At 40.5% G+C, this 16371-nt stretch overlaps 1 protein-coding gene across 1 annotated transcript; it reads left to right on the top strand.

The window, feature by feature from the left end:
- The first annotated feature begins 4034 nt into the window (after positions 1-4034).
- LOC141595439 (uncharacterized) lies at positions 4035-10190 on the top strand. The gene is made up of 7 exons (XM_074415407.1): positions 4035-4613; positions 5093-5417; positions 5500-6113; positions 7639-7646; positions 8028-8123; positions 8325-8421; positions 10122-10190. The coding sequence occupies exons 1-7, from the start codon at positions 4035-4037 to the stop codon at positions 10188-10190; spliced, it is 1788 nt and encodes a 595-aa protein (XP_074271508.1).
- The last annotated feature ends 6181 nt before the right edge of the window (positions 10191-16371 follow it).

Genomic DNA, 16371 nt, shown 5'->3' with positions numbered 1-16371 from the left:
GTATGGTTCTGATTGCTAAGAGAGATTGTTAATTAACCAATGCTTGTTTAGTAGTTGTTAGACAGGTTTCATAATGCACTAATGTTATTAACTGTCACTGTTTTAGAAGAAGATAATGTCTATGTGTTGGTGATAGTGGACTGTTGTTTTTCATAAGATGTGTAAATTCTGTGATTGTTGATGGTTTAAATGTTATACAATTGTGTGCTATTTCTATAAGATGTATAGGTAGTAGACTCAATCTATAATTCATGAACTAGGTTAGTCTATATGGCTCATAAATCTATAATTCCTGACACAACTGAAGCTATACGTATGGGCTGATGCTAATTAACACACCGTAGGTTCACACTCTGTTCACTGTTTGCACTCTCATATAGGAATCTCCGACTGAAGGCAATGGCTGTTCCAGTTACACGGATCGCAATTCCTTTTTGACCTTTGCTAGCACAGGTTACAGAGTGTCTCCAGTTCTCAGACCCAGAATATGCTATAGTGAACTTAGATCAGAACAAATGTGTCTGTTACTATAAAGGCGGACTATGGGCCTGATGAGTACATTTATGTAGGCGGTGTTTCAGCTACTTTAGAGGAATCGTGTGAAAAAGCTGACAGGGCGGCTATCCGCGATTTTATAGATAAGTTTGACATCTACATTAAAGATTTTACCACTATTAAAATACAGACGTATGATAGATGCGCTAATCTCTGGTGATTGAAACACCTTGAAATAGACCGCTTGGGAAAGGGCCTACCCAAGATCTCCTTGGAGGAAGAATTTGAGTTTCACGAGATTAGCCATCTCCACTCTGTTTCAATAGACAGCGTGTCTATCCTTATGACCATCGCCAGTCAACTTCCTATTCAGTGTACCCCTATTTACACTGTAGAGCATACTCCTACATCTTTCACATCCTGGATGGCTATAGATCACAACTGTGCCAAACACGCAATCACAACTGTGCCAAACACGCGCATGCGTATTTCATTGGTGATGCCGCCATAACGTTTACTGCATCACAACGAGACCTTGCCCACCAAGCCATACAATATTTGATACCTCTTTACAATGTTGACATCATTGATGCAAACTATGCTCCCGAAGAGGTCGAATTTGCTGCCCTCATGTGTGATTTTACAAGGAAAAAATTCTTAGCTTTACAAAAGAATGTCCTGGGATTTCAGCAGGGTCTTCTGAGTACCCCTGATCTTGCTGAAGAGGATTGCAGTACTCCTAAAGGTGAGCTGCACTCGATCCCTCTCCTGAAATCCCCACCACCGCCCCCTCAGAGGCAAAAGATCAGCTTAAGTTCAACTACTGCTGTTAATGTGACAAACAACGAACAACAAAGCAACTTTTTCTGTGCCAGCAGATAGTTTTGGCAACCTCTAAAAGAAGTGTTATCTTCATATGAAGACAACCCGGTCTTCCACTAATGAATGTTGTACTTACATCTTGTAGTTGTGTCATGCTAGCTGTATCTTTTGTTATTTTGCTTTTAAGATAGACTACTTGTGTCATAACTAGCTTATGTTTTGGTTGACATGGTGTACGTTGAATACTTTGGAAGCGTTTAGACATGCTTATTCCGAAGCTATATTCATGTAATGTTGTCATATGCTGGTAACTATTGTACTGACTATTTTGTAATGCGAATGAACGGTTATGGATTACTTCTCTAAATTTATCATAACTAATTCAAATACAATGGATGCAACCTTTATGTAAATTTGGCTCTAATAACTTCTTGCTTACTATTTAACACTGCCCACTAAACAAATCAACCATACAACATGTATAGATTGTGTTCATTTACTACTTATTAGAATTGTTGGACTATCTGTATGCTCAGATTAACAGCTTAAGTTATAGGTTCATAATTTACAGTTTACTTTTAATCTGTTAATTTTAGGCTCCATCAAGACATTTACCCTGTAATCTTTGCTGAACATTTCTTGGCAAAGAGTTAGTCATATTAATAACAACTCTCTATGTTCTTTTATATTTGCGATCTCAACATAATTGTTTAGTTATTCCTCTACTTATAACATCGTTGAATCAACAACATATACTGTTTATCTTGCAGGAGCTTGTAGATGACAGTGTAATTGCAACGTTTATATAGCGTAACATCCAACAAATAAATGGGTGAGTGAACAATTTGATATAATCTCTTCAATCCGTAAACTGAATTTGCTTGATTGCACGTGATATGTTCTCATTATTTGCAGAGGATAACTTCCCATACTACACAAACTTGCCTACAAACAACAAAACAAAACGAAAATGCAGGACACAGAGTTAAACTCTAGTTTCTGCTCCAAGGTAGCATCCTACAACATTCTTTCAAATTCATTTACATAATAACACATGATACGTGACATAATCTGTTCAATTTAGCCGTGAGCTGACATCTAGCGATGCGGCGACTCCAAAAAGGCCGCGTGGGCGGCCGCCTACTCGAAGTCAACACTGTAAGTTCCTAATGTGATGTTATTTGACTGTTAAACTGTACACATAGCTGCATGTTTAATTTTGCGCCCTCTGTCACAACTCTGCAGTAGACTTACCTCCTACTATGATCGGCCAGCCACTCCCTGGTAGACCTCTTCAACTACCCATTGTCCAATCCTGTGCAAAATGCCTTGCAAAAAGATTCGCTTATGAGTCTCGGAATTTTCGCTGTGGCGATGGAGCAATAGTGTTACCGTCCAACAGATACCCTGGAGATCTAATCAGATTATATACTTCTTTAGATTAAAATTCTGTCCATTTCAGGAAATATGCACGCCTCTATAATAACTTATTCGCATTTAGCTCAATTGGAGGCCACACAGACTCAAAGACTAAGCAAGGAATATATGTTTTTAAGCTACATGGTCAGATTCGTTCCGAATCTGATTCTGAGAGATGGTAGCCCAAGATATCTACAACTGTACTTCTATGACGGGCAACATGAAGCTGCTAATCGCTCAGGGTGCTTCACAGAGCTCGATGAGAATGTGATTGACATATTGATGTATATAACAAGATTGAACCCGTATGCACGTTTCTTTCGGTCTTTAAAGGATATCACCGTTGATGAAGATACACAAATATGTATAGAAAAGAATCCTACCAGGAACCAACGTGTCATTAATGCTCCTACTTCAGATGAATTTGTTGTTATTTGGTCTGAAGATTCAACATTAGGGGAGACCAATGGGCCATACATCTTAGTGACTAGGCGAACACAGACTTCACATAGAATCATGCACTATTACGGCTGTTATGACCCACTGCAGTACCCTCTTATTTTCCCACATGGAGAGTGTGGCTGGCATCATGGACATAAGAAGCACGTTGTTCACGTGAATACCTCAACAAGAAACCAAAGTAACATAGTCTTTCCATCAAGTAGCCAGAGTGATGTAGCCCTTCCATCAAGTTTCACAAACGCTGAGGGTCTATTCGACGGAGAGGCACAGCGTAAGCATTCATTACATATCTCTAATTTACCATAGCATCTGCATTGTGCTAATTTGCTATACTAATTCATAAATCTTTTGTGCAGAAAGTTCACACAGACCAACGTCAGAAGAACGAAATGTGTCTTGTCGAGAATACTATAGCTACAAACTACAAAAATAGACCAGGAAATATGCTGCTAAGAGCTGGGAGATGTTTACAACAATATGTTGTAGACATGTACGTGAAGTTGGAGAACACCTGCTTGGACTTCTTCCGCCACAACCAAGATACTATAATATCTTAATTAAATCAGGGACTACTTGACACAATTGATGCTGGTGAGCAGTGCACAACTAATGTAGGAAGAAGGGTCATTCTTCCAGCAACTTATATTGGAGGCCCTAGAGATATGAGGAGAAGATATCTTAACGCAATGGCTCTTGTGCAGCGCTATGGCAAACCAGACTTCTTTAGAACAATCACCTGCAATGCAAGTTGGCCTGAAATTAAAAATGAGCTTACTCTTGGAGAGGAGGCTCATAACTGACCAGATATCGTAGCCAGGGTTTTTCGAGCTAAATTGATGGCTCTCAAGAAAACGATCGTTGAGGGAAAAATCTTTGAAGAAGTTGCCGCATTTGTGTATGTGGTAGAATTCCAGAAAAGAGGCCTCCCTCATGCGCATATACTGCTTATTATGAAGTGCGGCAGTAAGATGAACTGTACAGACGATTTTGACAAATTTTTCTGCGCTGAAATTCCTCCAGTGACAAATGAAAGTCTCCGCACAGTTGTGCTAAAACATATGATGCATATCCCATGCGGTCACCTAGATCCTGACCGTCAATGCATGCAGCACAAAAAGAGCTTAGGCTGTTGCAAGTATGGGTACCCAAAGCAATTTGCAACAGACACAACAAATAGTTCTGATAGGTATCCAGTCTACAGACGGCGTCAAACAGGAGATAGTGCTAAGGTCAGGGGCGAGATGCTTAACAATCGCTGGGTTATTCCATATAATCCATATCTCCTTGATCTATTCGACTGCCACTTAAACGTAGAAGTGTGCTCCACCATACAAGCAGTCAAGTATCTGTATAAATACGTTTACAAAGGTCACGACAAGATATCGTTCAATATAGCAGCAGGGAATGAAGTACAGGTAGTTGATGAGATTTAATAATACCAGTCTGGCCGTTGGGTGTCTCCAATAGAAGCTATCTGGTGAATTTATGGGTTTGATCTGTTCGAAATACACCCGCCGGTCATGTCACTTCCAGTTCATCATCCATATATGCAAACGATACAAATGAGGCCTCATGAAAACCTAACTCGTGCGGTGTCCAATGAAAAGTGAATTAGAACACCATTAACTGAATTTTTCAAGATTAATAATGCCAATGCAAAAAAGTCAACTGAAAATACCTATATGGTAATTTTACTGAACACTACCGATGGGATACAACAGAATGGACGTGGTTCAAGAGAAGAAATAAATTGCTTGTAATAGGAAGGCTTATATTTGTATCACCATCAGAAGGAGAGCGGTATTTCCTAAGATTGCTGCTTGTCCATGTCAAAGCACCCAAATCTTTTGAGGATCTTAAGACTGTCAATGGTCATAATTGCTCAACCTACCAGGAAGTTACATTGAAACTTAGGTTAATTGAAGAAGATAACATGGTAGACTTATGTCTCGATGAAGCAAGGATGGTACAAATGCCTGCTGCTCTACGTTGCCTATTTGCCACTGTCCTCATTTTTTGCCAGCCAAAAGACACAGCAAACCTCTCGGATAAATACTACACCTCACTGTCGAAAGACTATTTAAGAGAATATCCATATGATGCCTATACTGTCAAGGTTCTAATAGTTCGAAAGCTAGAACAACATTTAGAAGCAATGGGGAAATCACTTAAGGCATTTGGCCTAAACCATTTAAGTGAACCTCAAGATACTGTAATTCGTAAAACCCGAGATATAGTTGATGCATTAAACGCGCCTATACCTGAAGAATGTGTGTCTTGTCGTGGTTCATTGGAACCCAGATCAGCAACACGTATTCAACACTATTATGGAACACGTGGCAGAAAACAAACCCGGAGCTTTCTTTGTTGACGGCCCTGGTGGCACCGGCAAAACATACTTATATAATGCCTTGTTTGCTGAGGTCCGGCTTCTTGGAAAAATCGTGTTGCCTACTGCAACATCATGGATCGCCGCAGCAAATATTCCATCTGGAAGGACCACACACTCAAGATTTAAAATCCCTTTGGATTTGGACGTTTCATTATCCTGTGTTGTGCCAAAGCAAGGAAGCCTTGCTGCTCTAATCCAGGAAACCAGCTTGATTATATGGGATGAGGCTTCAATGGCAAGGAAGGAAACTGTCGAAGCACTGGACAAGTTATTACGAGATTTGTGCGACCCCAATTTACTCTTCGGTGGTAAGTTAATTGTATTTGGAGGGGACTTTCGCCAGGTACTCCCAGTTGTACCTCATAAATCTTTACATGAGGTAGTGAATTCAAGCATCGTGGCTTCCGCAATCTGGCCTCAACTTACAAAGTTCCGCTTAACCGTGAATGTACGAGCCAAGGATGACCCAGAATTCTCCGAATTCGTCTTGGCTCTTGGTAATGGTGAACTCCAATTGATGCGTGTATTTTATATAAGGTTTTTACCTCATTTTTACACGTATTTCTGTACTATTTATGTAGCATCTGGCTACAAATTCCCCCGAATATGCTACTTTGGTTCGTTTTACGTAATTTGCAGGAGTTGACCAAAGAAGAGCTAAATCGAGCCTAATTCGTCTCAATTGCATGCATTTATGGAGAATAAGGAGCCGGAGCTTGGAATCTAACATTTTGGAGACGCGTGAGCTGGTTTCGGAAGGTGTTTTGATGTCCTAGCGTGCCTAAATAGCTCGATCGAGTAGTTTTCTACTCGATCGAATGCTTTATATGCTTAAGATTGCTCGATTGAGCAGTTTGAAGAGTTAATCGAGGAGACATTGCAAGAAGTACTCGATCGAGTAGTTTATTTCTACTCGATCGAGAGGATTGGCGTATAGTTGCTCGATCGAGTGGTTTATTTCCACTCGATCGAGTAGTTTGTCCTGCTTTAGTTATTTTCCGCCTAATTATCTTATGGGCTTTTGTAATTAGTCCATAGATTAGGTTTAGGATGGATTTTTCGTATAAGACTGAGAGAGGAACTACGTACTCTCTATCTCGTTCACTTCCACTGTACCTCTGACTACTGTTCTTAAATTTGTTCTTCCTTTACACTTTGCTACTCGAATTTGGATCTACGATTGGTATTTCATTCTTCCTTCATCCCTTAATCACAATTATTGCTTTAATTCCTTCTTCCCTTTATTGTTATTATTATTCCTTTATTCAATCCTTCATTAGTTTTATTATCATGTTTAGTTTTAATTATCTATTTGTTGTTATTGTTGGTAATTCAATGATTATGAGTAGCTAATTCCCTTCTGCTAAGACTAAAGGGGATCCATAATTATGAAGGGAAGGTAGTCGAATCGTAAGGTTAATGCTGGTATAATCTTTGTTGTTAACTGATGCAATTAATTGTATCTGTTTAATTGAGTCGACGCAATTGGGCATTTATATCTTAGTGACCCTTGACCTGGACCGAAAGGTTGGAATAGGCGAGACTAGTAGCGAACAATAGAGCATTATAGTTAGGGCGAAAGCTAAGCTATTTGTGCTTTAGGGCGAATTGAGACCGAAAGGAGATATTCTTTGCTCCTCGACCGTATCCGCATTGACCGAGACCTAGATTACTTGGTGAATGATTATGGTGAACCGTCTGTCTTAGTTGTTTTCTCTACTTGATTTATCTTTATTCTCTTATTTTCTCTTCCTTATCCTTATCATTAGTTTAGAATCAATCATTTAAAAACCCCCCAAAATTTGTTACCGAGACGGACTTAGACTAAGCTGACATTTTCCCATCTCCCTGTGGATTCGACCCGACTTCCCTAGCTATATTAGTTAGAGCCAGTTGGTATTTTTGATAGGTATACGACTGGCCTGTCAAATTTTGGCGTCGTTGCCGGAGAGGTGGCGCAATTTTGTTGCTTTATTTAAGTTTGTTTCTCGTCTTAAGGAATTTATTCCTTGAGACTGATCTCATTTGTTTACAAAGTTTTTGATTAGCTTTGCAGGTTAGTAGTTGCTTTGTGAAATCTATTTGCCAGAATGCCTAAGTTTGCCAGCCATTCAGAGCCTACGGTGGAGTCACTTCCAAAAGGTTTCCTTTTACCCATTACTGATCAAGGAAACTTTGGAATCCACCCATCTTACATACAGCTGGTAGAGAGAAATCTCTTTAGGGGGATACCTGAAGAAGATCCATGCAGGCATATAGAGCTTTTTACGGAGTATTGCTCTACCATCCCTCTTTCTGCTGGGGTGACACAGGACAAAGTGAAGGGAGCCCTCTTTCTCTTTTCTTTAGCTGATGATGCCCGGGAGTGGTTGAGAGATCTTGATAGGGAGGCATCCGGTATAACCGACTGGAATTCCCTTGCTTTGGCCTTTTACAGGCGATATTTTCCGCCGCAGCGCACAAATAACTTGAAAGCTCAGATTAGCTCTTTTGAGCAGCTACCTACTGAATATTTGAATGGGGCTTGGACAAGGTTCAAGAAGCTTGTCCGTTCTGTGCCTCATCACGGGTTCAAGAAATGGTTCATTTGTACCCAATTCTACAATAGCGAGAGAGCTATTCTTGACAGCGTAGCTAAGGGGAGATTCACGAAGAATGTTGAAGATGACCAAGGGTGGCGTCTCATTGAAGAGATGGCTATTCATGTCTCTGAATATGGAAACCCCCGAGGTAGTGAGCAAGTTATTGAGTCAGCAGCTGCTGTAGTGGAAGGTCCTAGCAAAAGTCTAGGTAATGTGGAGATTGCAGAAGTTTCAGGCGAGAGTGCTCAGGTTTGTTCGATTACGGAGTATGTTGAGCTATGTGGTAGATGTGGTATGGAAGGGCATGACCCTATTGGATGCCTGGCGAGTACAGAACGCGTCCTTGCTTATCAGAAATACAAGCAAGGAATTCCTTTTTCTCCGTTGTACGAAGAAATAAGGAATGCTCCTACTCTTTATACACCAGTACCGCAACTCGTTCCTCCTCCTGCAAATCAAGAAATTGCCGAACTGAAATCTTTTATGTTTAGCATAACACAACAATTTGAGGAGAAGTGCAATAGGAAAAAAAACGTCATAGCCGAGTTGAGAGAACAAGTCTCACAATTAACACTCGCGAAAGACCAAGCCAAGCTTCTACCAACATGCGACTCAGCCAATGCAATGAATCTCCAATTTGGCCTTACTTATAAAGAGCCAAAAGTACCAGAAGATGGGGTTTTGATAGCTGAAGATACCCCAGAGGATGATATAGATGAGTTTCTGGACGAAATAGTTGTTGCGTGTGTTCCAGGCACTCGATCGAGTGAAAAATCTACTCGATCGAGTGATTCAATTCATCCTGTCACTCGATCGAGTGATTTTTATGGTCGATCGAGCAGTGCAGAAATTGAAGATGGTCGATCGAGTGACATTCTTATTCGATCGAGCAAGTTTGCTGAAGAAATCACTCGATCGAGTGATAAAAGCGCTCGATCGAGCAAAGCAGAAAAAGGGAATGGTCGATCGAGTGAGGAAAGTGGTCGATCGAGTATTTCTCAACCAGAAACCACTCGATCGAGTGATAAAAGTACTCGATTGAGTACCAGAAGCAGCGGAGACCCTATTTTTCTATCTAATTCTGCTACCGTGTCGTCTTCCCCTGCTGTGGAGACGTCACGCACTGATAAAGGTAAAGAAAAAGTTGCGGGTTCACTCATTGCTACCAGAGTGCCCTTCCCGGGTCGTCTGAAGGACGCAAAGATCGAGCAACAGTACGGTAAGTTTGTGGACGTCGTGAAGAACCTCCAGGTAATTGTCCCTTTTACCGAACTTGTTACTCAGGTACCTACTTACGCTAAGTTTATGAAAGATATTGTGACGCGTAAGAGAGATTTAAGTGAGTTTGAGACAGTTTCGTTTATGGAAGAGTCTAGTAACTTGCTTTTAAACAAGGCTCCCTCTAAAATGAAAGACCCGGGCAGTTTTTCTATTACCTGTATCATAGGCAATGTGGTTATTGACAAGGCTCTTTGTGACTTAGGAGCCAGTGTTAGTGTCATGCCCCTATCTGTCTGCAAGAAACTGAACATGAGTCATCTTAAAGTGACTAACATTACCCTACAGATGGCTGATAGATCTGTTAGGAAGCCTTTAGGTGTCTTAGAGGACGTGCCTGTGAAAATAGGCAAACTCTTTATTCTAGTGGATTTCATTGTTTTAGATATAGCTGAGGACACCCGGACCCCAATTATCTTAGGAAGACCATTCCTTTGTACAGTTGGGGCCGTTATTGACGTCAAACAAGGGCGTTTGACTCTTGTAGTAGGGGATGATGCAATCACTTTCAGTCTGCCTAGTACTTTAGCTCGGCCAATGATAGAGGATACTTGTTATTCGGTTGATATTATGGACGAGCCTATTTATGACTTCTGGTCAGGTTCTTTTATGAAGGACCCACTAGAAGCTCTTATGCTTTTTGATGAGTGTGCAGATAACCCAGATGACAGTGCGCTGTGATGGATTTGCTTGTTGATGATTTAGATGAGCCTGAACTTACTGAAGCTGAGGGAGAGTAAGTGGAACAGATGATTAGCACTCTTTGCTCCATTGAGGTAAAGGTACCAGAGTGTAAGCCTCTCCCTTCTCATCTTAAATATGTTTTCTTAGACGATACAGAGCAATACCCAGTCATTGTTAGTGCTAAGCTTAATGATGATCAGCTGACCTCTTTGTTAACTGTACTTAAGAAAAACAAGAAAGCACTGGGTTATTCATTGGACGATATCAAGGGGATTAGTCCCGATATTTGTATGCACAGGATAGAGCTGGAGGAAGATCACAAACCTTGCGAGACATGTGGTCGCAGATCGAACCAGAAGATACAGGATGTTGTGTTGGCTGAGGTAATGAAGCTGCTTGACGCATGTATTATTTATTCTGTTGGTCACTCTAAATGGGTGAGTCCAGTATAGGTGGTCCCGAAGAAAGGAGGGACAACTGTAGTTAAGAATGATAAGGATGAGTTAATACCTACTCGAGTAGTGACTGGTTGGCGGATGTGCATAGATTACAGACAGCTTAATGCCACCACCAAGAAGGATCACTTTCCCCTTCCTTTTATCGATCAACTGGTAGAAAGGTTAGCTTCTCATAAATTTTTCTGCTATTTAGACGGGTATTCCGGGTTCTTTCAGATCCTTATTCACCCAGACGATGAGGCTAAGACCACATTTACTTGTCCTCAGGGCGTTTTTGCTTATCGCAGGATGCCTTTTGGTTTTTGTAATGCCCCTGCCACCTTTCAAAGGTGTATGATGGGGATATTTTCAGAGTATATTGAGTCTATTATGGAAGTTTTCTTGGATGATTTCAGTGTCTATGGAAGTGATTTTTCTAACTGTCTGTCTAACCTTGAGAAAGTGTTGTATTTGTCGTATTGAGGTTAATCTTGTCTTTGAATCGGGAGAAGTGCCACTTCATGGTCAACGAGGGAGTTGTCTTAGGGCACTTAGTTTCTGATAGGGGAATAGAGGTTGATAAAGCAAAGGTGGAAGTGATTCAGCAATTACCACCTCCTGTCAATGTTAAGGGGGTAAGCAGTTTCCTTGGCCACGCCGGCTTTTATCGCCGGTTTATCAAGGAATTCTCAAAAATTGCTAAACCACTTACACAGTTGCTACTTAAGGATGCCCCTTTTGTGTTTACTGATGAGTGTCTTTCTGCTTTTAACAGGTTAAAGCAGGCTTTAGTCTCTGCGCCGATCATACAGCCTCCCGACTGGGACTTGCCGTTTGAGATTGTGTGTGATGCCAGTGACTATGCACTATGAGCGGTGCTAGGCCAAAGGAAAGACAAAGCTTTGAATGCTATCTACTATGCGAGCCGAACTCTGGATGAGGCTCAAGTGAAGTACACTACCATAGAAAAAGAGCTGCTAGCTGTAGTTTATGCCTTAGAGAAGTTTCGTTCTTATTTAGTTGGGTCAGAAGTTACTGTTTTTACTGACCATGCAGCTTTGAGGCATCTTCATGCTAAGAAGGAGGCTAAACCACGGCTACTGAGATGGATACCCCTTCTTCAGGAGTTTGATTTGCATATTAAGGATAAGAAAGGAGCTGAGAACGTCGTAGCTGATCACTTGTCGCGACTGATGCGACAAGAAGGGGAAGATTCTCTACCTATTGATGATTCCTTTCCTGACGATACATTAATTATTTTTATATCTATTGTTAACCAAGAACCTTGGTATGCAGATATAGCTAACTTCGTTGTCAGTGGCAAGCTGCCGCCTGACCTTTCTCATCATCAGAGGAAGCGTTTTCTGTATAACGCTAAGCAGTATTTCTGGGATGATCCTTATTTATTTAAGGAATGTGCAGACGGTCTCTACAGATGGTGTATTCCGCAGTGGGAGGCCAAGGTAGTCCTGGAGGGCTGTCACTTCTCTTCCTATGGTGGTCACCACGGTCCATCGCGCACCGTGGCTAAGGTACTTCAGTCTGGTTTTTACTGGCCTTCTTTGTTTGCTGATGCTAAGTATTTTGTTTCAGCTTGTGATGCTTGTCAACGATCGGAAAACATCTCGAAGAGACATGAGATGCCACAGAATGGTATCTTAGAGGTTGAGGTTTTTGATGTCTGGGGCATTGATTTCCAAGGACCGTTCCCGTCTAGTAAAGGTAACAGGTATATCTTAGTGGCTGTTGATTATGTGTCGAAATGGGTTGCGGCAATTGCCTCACCTCATTGTGATGCCAAGACCGTGATAAAACTGTTCAAAAAGGTCATATTTCCCCGATTTGGTGTCCCTAGGGTCGTCATTAGTGATGGGGGAATGCACTTTAAAGAAAAGAAACTAACTTCTATTCTGTCTAAAGTTGGTGTCCAACACCGGCGTGGTTTGGGGTATCATCCCCAAACTAGTGGTCAGGTTGAGGTCCCTAATCGCGAGTTGAAAGAGATCTTGTCTAAGGTAGTTTCTAAATCACGGAAGGATTGGAGTCTTAAGTTAGAGGACACATTATGAGCTTACAGAACCGCCTTTAAGACACCAATTGGTGCATCACCTTATAGGTTGGTTTATGGGAAATCATGTCACGTGCCTGTTGAATTGGAATGTAAAGCTTGGTGAGCAATTCGTGAGCTTAACTTTGATCCTAAGTTGTGTGGTCAGAATCATCTTTTGCAGCTAGATGAGTTGGAAGATTTTAGGCTTAATGCCTATGATAGCTCGCGCATTTACAAGGAGAAGACGAAGAGATGGCATGACAAGAGAATTCTACCTCGGGAGTTTCATGTTGGGCAAAAAATTCTGCTGTTTAATGCCCGATTGAGATTGTTTCCTGGCAAGCTGAAGTCCAGGTGGAGTGGTCCTTATACGGTGACAGCTGTTACCAAGTTTGGATCCGTGGAACTCGAAGATTCTGAAGGTAATAGGTTCAAGGTGAATGGGCAATACGTGAAGCATTATCACGAGGCAAATGAAGTAGACAAACGTGTTGAAGTCTTGTACTTCGACGAGCTAGACGCGCCAATTAATTGAAGCCAGAAAGGTCGTGCGGGACCTCTTAAACCAGCGCTCCCGGGGAGGCGGCCGGACTGGACGTTTTATTGTACTTTTGTTGAACATTTTCTTTTTCTTTAGCTTTAAATTGAACTTTAGATGCTGTTTTACGAACTTTATACGCTCTCCTTGCTTTTTAACGCGTATTTGCAGGTCCAGTCACTCGATCGAGTAGTTTTTCTACTCGATCGAGCACTTTTGGGTGATTATTCACTCGATCGAGTGATATTCTTACTCGATCGACCAAATGCAAATTCACGCTTACTCGATCGAGTGGTTTTCTGCTCGATCGAGTCCTTCCATATTCCAGTTTACTCGATCGAGCTGTTCTAAGTTACTCGATCGAGTAGTTACGTCATCCAGCTGCTGTTTTCCGTCTATGGAGCTACTGCTTAACTTTCTTTGACCTCCCATGTTCATGGTCGGTTTGGGGAGGTCCCTCTATATGACGTTTTGTAAGTTCTCCGACTTCACTTATCCTTTCCTCTTCAGTTTGCATTTCTTTCCCTATTTTTGGTACAATGAGGGCATTGTACGGTTTGGTTTGGGGAGGTATGCATCCATATTTGTGTCTGCATGTTTTCTTGCATTTTTGTTGCGCGTTTAATTATTTTCGCATGCATTGTTGTTTTATTTGATTCAAAAAAAAATCACATAAAATTCATAAAATTCAAAAAAAAAAATTCAAAGAAATTTTCATGTTTAATTTGAGTCGGAACGTTTGAACCTTGACGCTACATTGAATATTTACTTGAGCCTTGCATACTCTTGACATTTAGTTGGCATGATTATGTGCATAATCTACGAGTTTTTGTTTCTCTCTTATCATAACGAATAGACTTGATTCATTATATCGGCAAGTTACATTACATTCTGAGGTTAGAGCTTTATAAACTGGTGACATTCATGACCGGTTTCATTTAGGATGTGAGTAGTACTCTCTTTAAGGCATGTAACATCAATTTGCATAAGCATGAGTCTAGTCTTCTTAATACATGTATGCATTCGGTCTGTGGATGGTGACACATGTTAGGAGAGGCAGCCCCCTTTATTTCATTCTACCCATGAGCCCCACATAGCCAAATCGCCTTTTTGTCCTATCAGCTACTTTCTATAATACTTCCTACCCTAGCCGAGCTAGTGACGAGTAGTTGTTGGAATGTTTTTACTACGATATGGTTATTTTATCTGATTTCAGAAGATGGTGGAAGAATTGAAGGGAACGAAAAAAAATGAAAAAAATGAAACGAAAAGAAAAAAAAAAGGAACGAAAGAATGAAAAAAAAAATCTTGTGCGAAGAAAAAAATTGTATATGATTTTCACTCCCATGTTTTACTTATATCTTATGGGGAGTTGACGAGTTCTCGGTGTTTGTATATGATTTTCACTCCCATGTTTTACTTATATCTTATGGGGAGTTGACGAGTTCTTGGTGTTTTGTGAGTTTAGTGCATGGTTTTGCACCGTTTTCATCTTGTTATATTGAGTACGAAGTTGGGATGCAGTTCAAAATTTGGATCCGTTGTTGCTAGCCTGGCTATTAACTCCACATATCCAAATTCATCTTAACCCCTTGTTACCCATTACTTCGCTTACCCAAATGTAAGTCCTCGGCATGTGTCTTGGTCATTAGTATGGTTGGAATGCATATGTACGGTTGTAGAGACTTTATTCATGTGTGGACAGCGGGCCGCCCACGGGGGCGCTTGGTGAGAAGGTCGAAAACAAGCGTTTGCATTTTGTATGGAGTCGCCACCAATTTTTATGGGAAATTGGAACCGTTTGAATACCTCGTGTCATGTCAAGACACAAAGTAGTGACATGAACACTAAGCAATCGTTACCCTTAGCATTCTATGTCTAGAATGACTCTCGTGGATGCCAATGAACACGGGTGCTCACGGAGATCTGGAGTAAGGGGTGAGGGTACGTATTAGGAAGCTCTTTTGATCGAACACCTAATCCCGCCCACCTCGATAGCGGCCTCTACTAATGATTAGGGAGTTTATTCGTACTTGATATATCGTCGGTTATATGCATGCAATGCAACATCCAAGTTTTAATCCTAGCATGTGAGAATTAACTAAGTCGGTTGACAATTAATTAGCATACAATTGGGTCGAAGCTGGATTTAATATTGATTTACATGTGAAAAACATACAAGGAACAAAAGAAATACAATAATTATAAATTACAATAATTACATTGGATCAGGCGATTTATGTCGAAAATACCTTTAAAACGGATAATTTGAGAAAAAGGAATAAAAGAAAATAAAAGGAAAAGGAATAAAATGAATGAAACAAACGAAGTAAATTAGCGATATTACGGATAATAGTTAATTAATTACGTAAGCTAATTAAACTACGTCAAGGCGTAAACGGAGTTCGGGACGTAAATCATCTCGAACAGCGCAAAGATAATCGCGCCCTCGGAAGAGGCGCGGCGATTCTTTGCGTCTCTTTCCAAGGGTGAGTTCTGGCTGTGAAGCCGGAACTGCAAATCGTTAACGTTAATTGTTAATTTTAAGGATCGATTAGATTATTTGACTCGAATGGAAGCGATTAATAGGTTGTTTAACATGTGAATAGGTCATAAAAACAGTAAAAACATGAATTAGACGGATGCGAACGGATTAATTACATGATTAATGATATCAACAAACTAACTAAACAAATTATTTAGATTAAACATGATGAATGTGACGAATTAACAATGAATATGGATGCAAATATATCAAAGGTAAATTCCAGAAACTCAATATTGATGAAATCGAATCTCTAAAACCCGGATTGAATTTATGACGAAAACTCGCAAATATTGGTTATTCGGGATTTAAGTCGGATGATGAATTAAACATATGAATGATGATGATTAAATATACATGTGAATTATTGAACTATCATGTGAACGAATTAAAGAACAACAAAATAAATAAAAGCAAAACGGAATTACAGAGGACGAAGAAGAAAAAAGCGAGAGGCTGCAGCGGCCTCAAAGAGGCGCAGCAGGAACTGCGCTCCTTCGAAGAGGCGCAGCAGTTGCTGCGTCTTTTCTCTACTGTCAGTCTTCTGAAAATCCGTAAAAAAGGTTTCTTTAAAGACGGTTTTAGAAATCGGTTTTAATGGTATCTTCGACATAAACCTTACAATTGTGATACAATAAATAAAATACAATAAATAAATAAGGATTAT

The sequence above is a fragment of the Silene latifolia genome, chromosome 8 (assembly GCF_048544455.1).
Source record: "Silene latifolia isolate original U9 population chromosome 8, ASM4854445v1, whole genome shotgun sequence".
Lineage (NCBI taxonomy): Eukaryota > Viridiplantae > Streptophyta > Magnoliopsida > Caryophyllales > Caryophyllaceae > Silene > Silene latifolia.
This window is presented reverse-complemented; position numbering and strand designations above follow the sequence as displayed.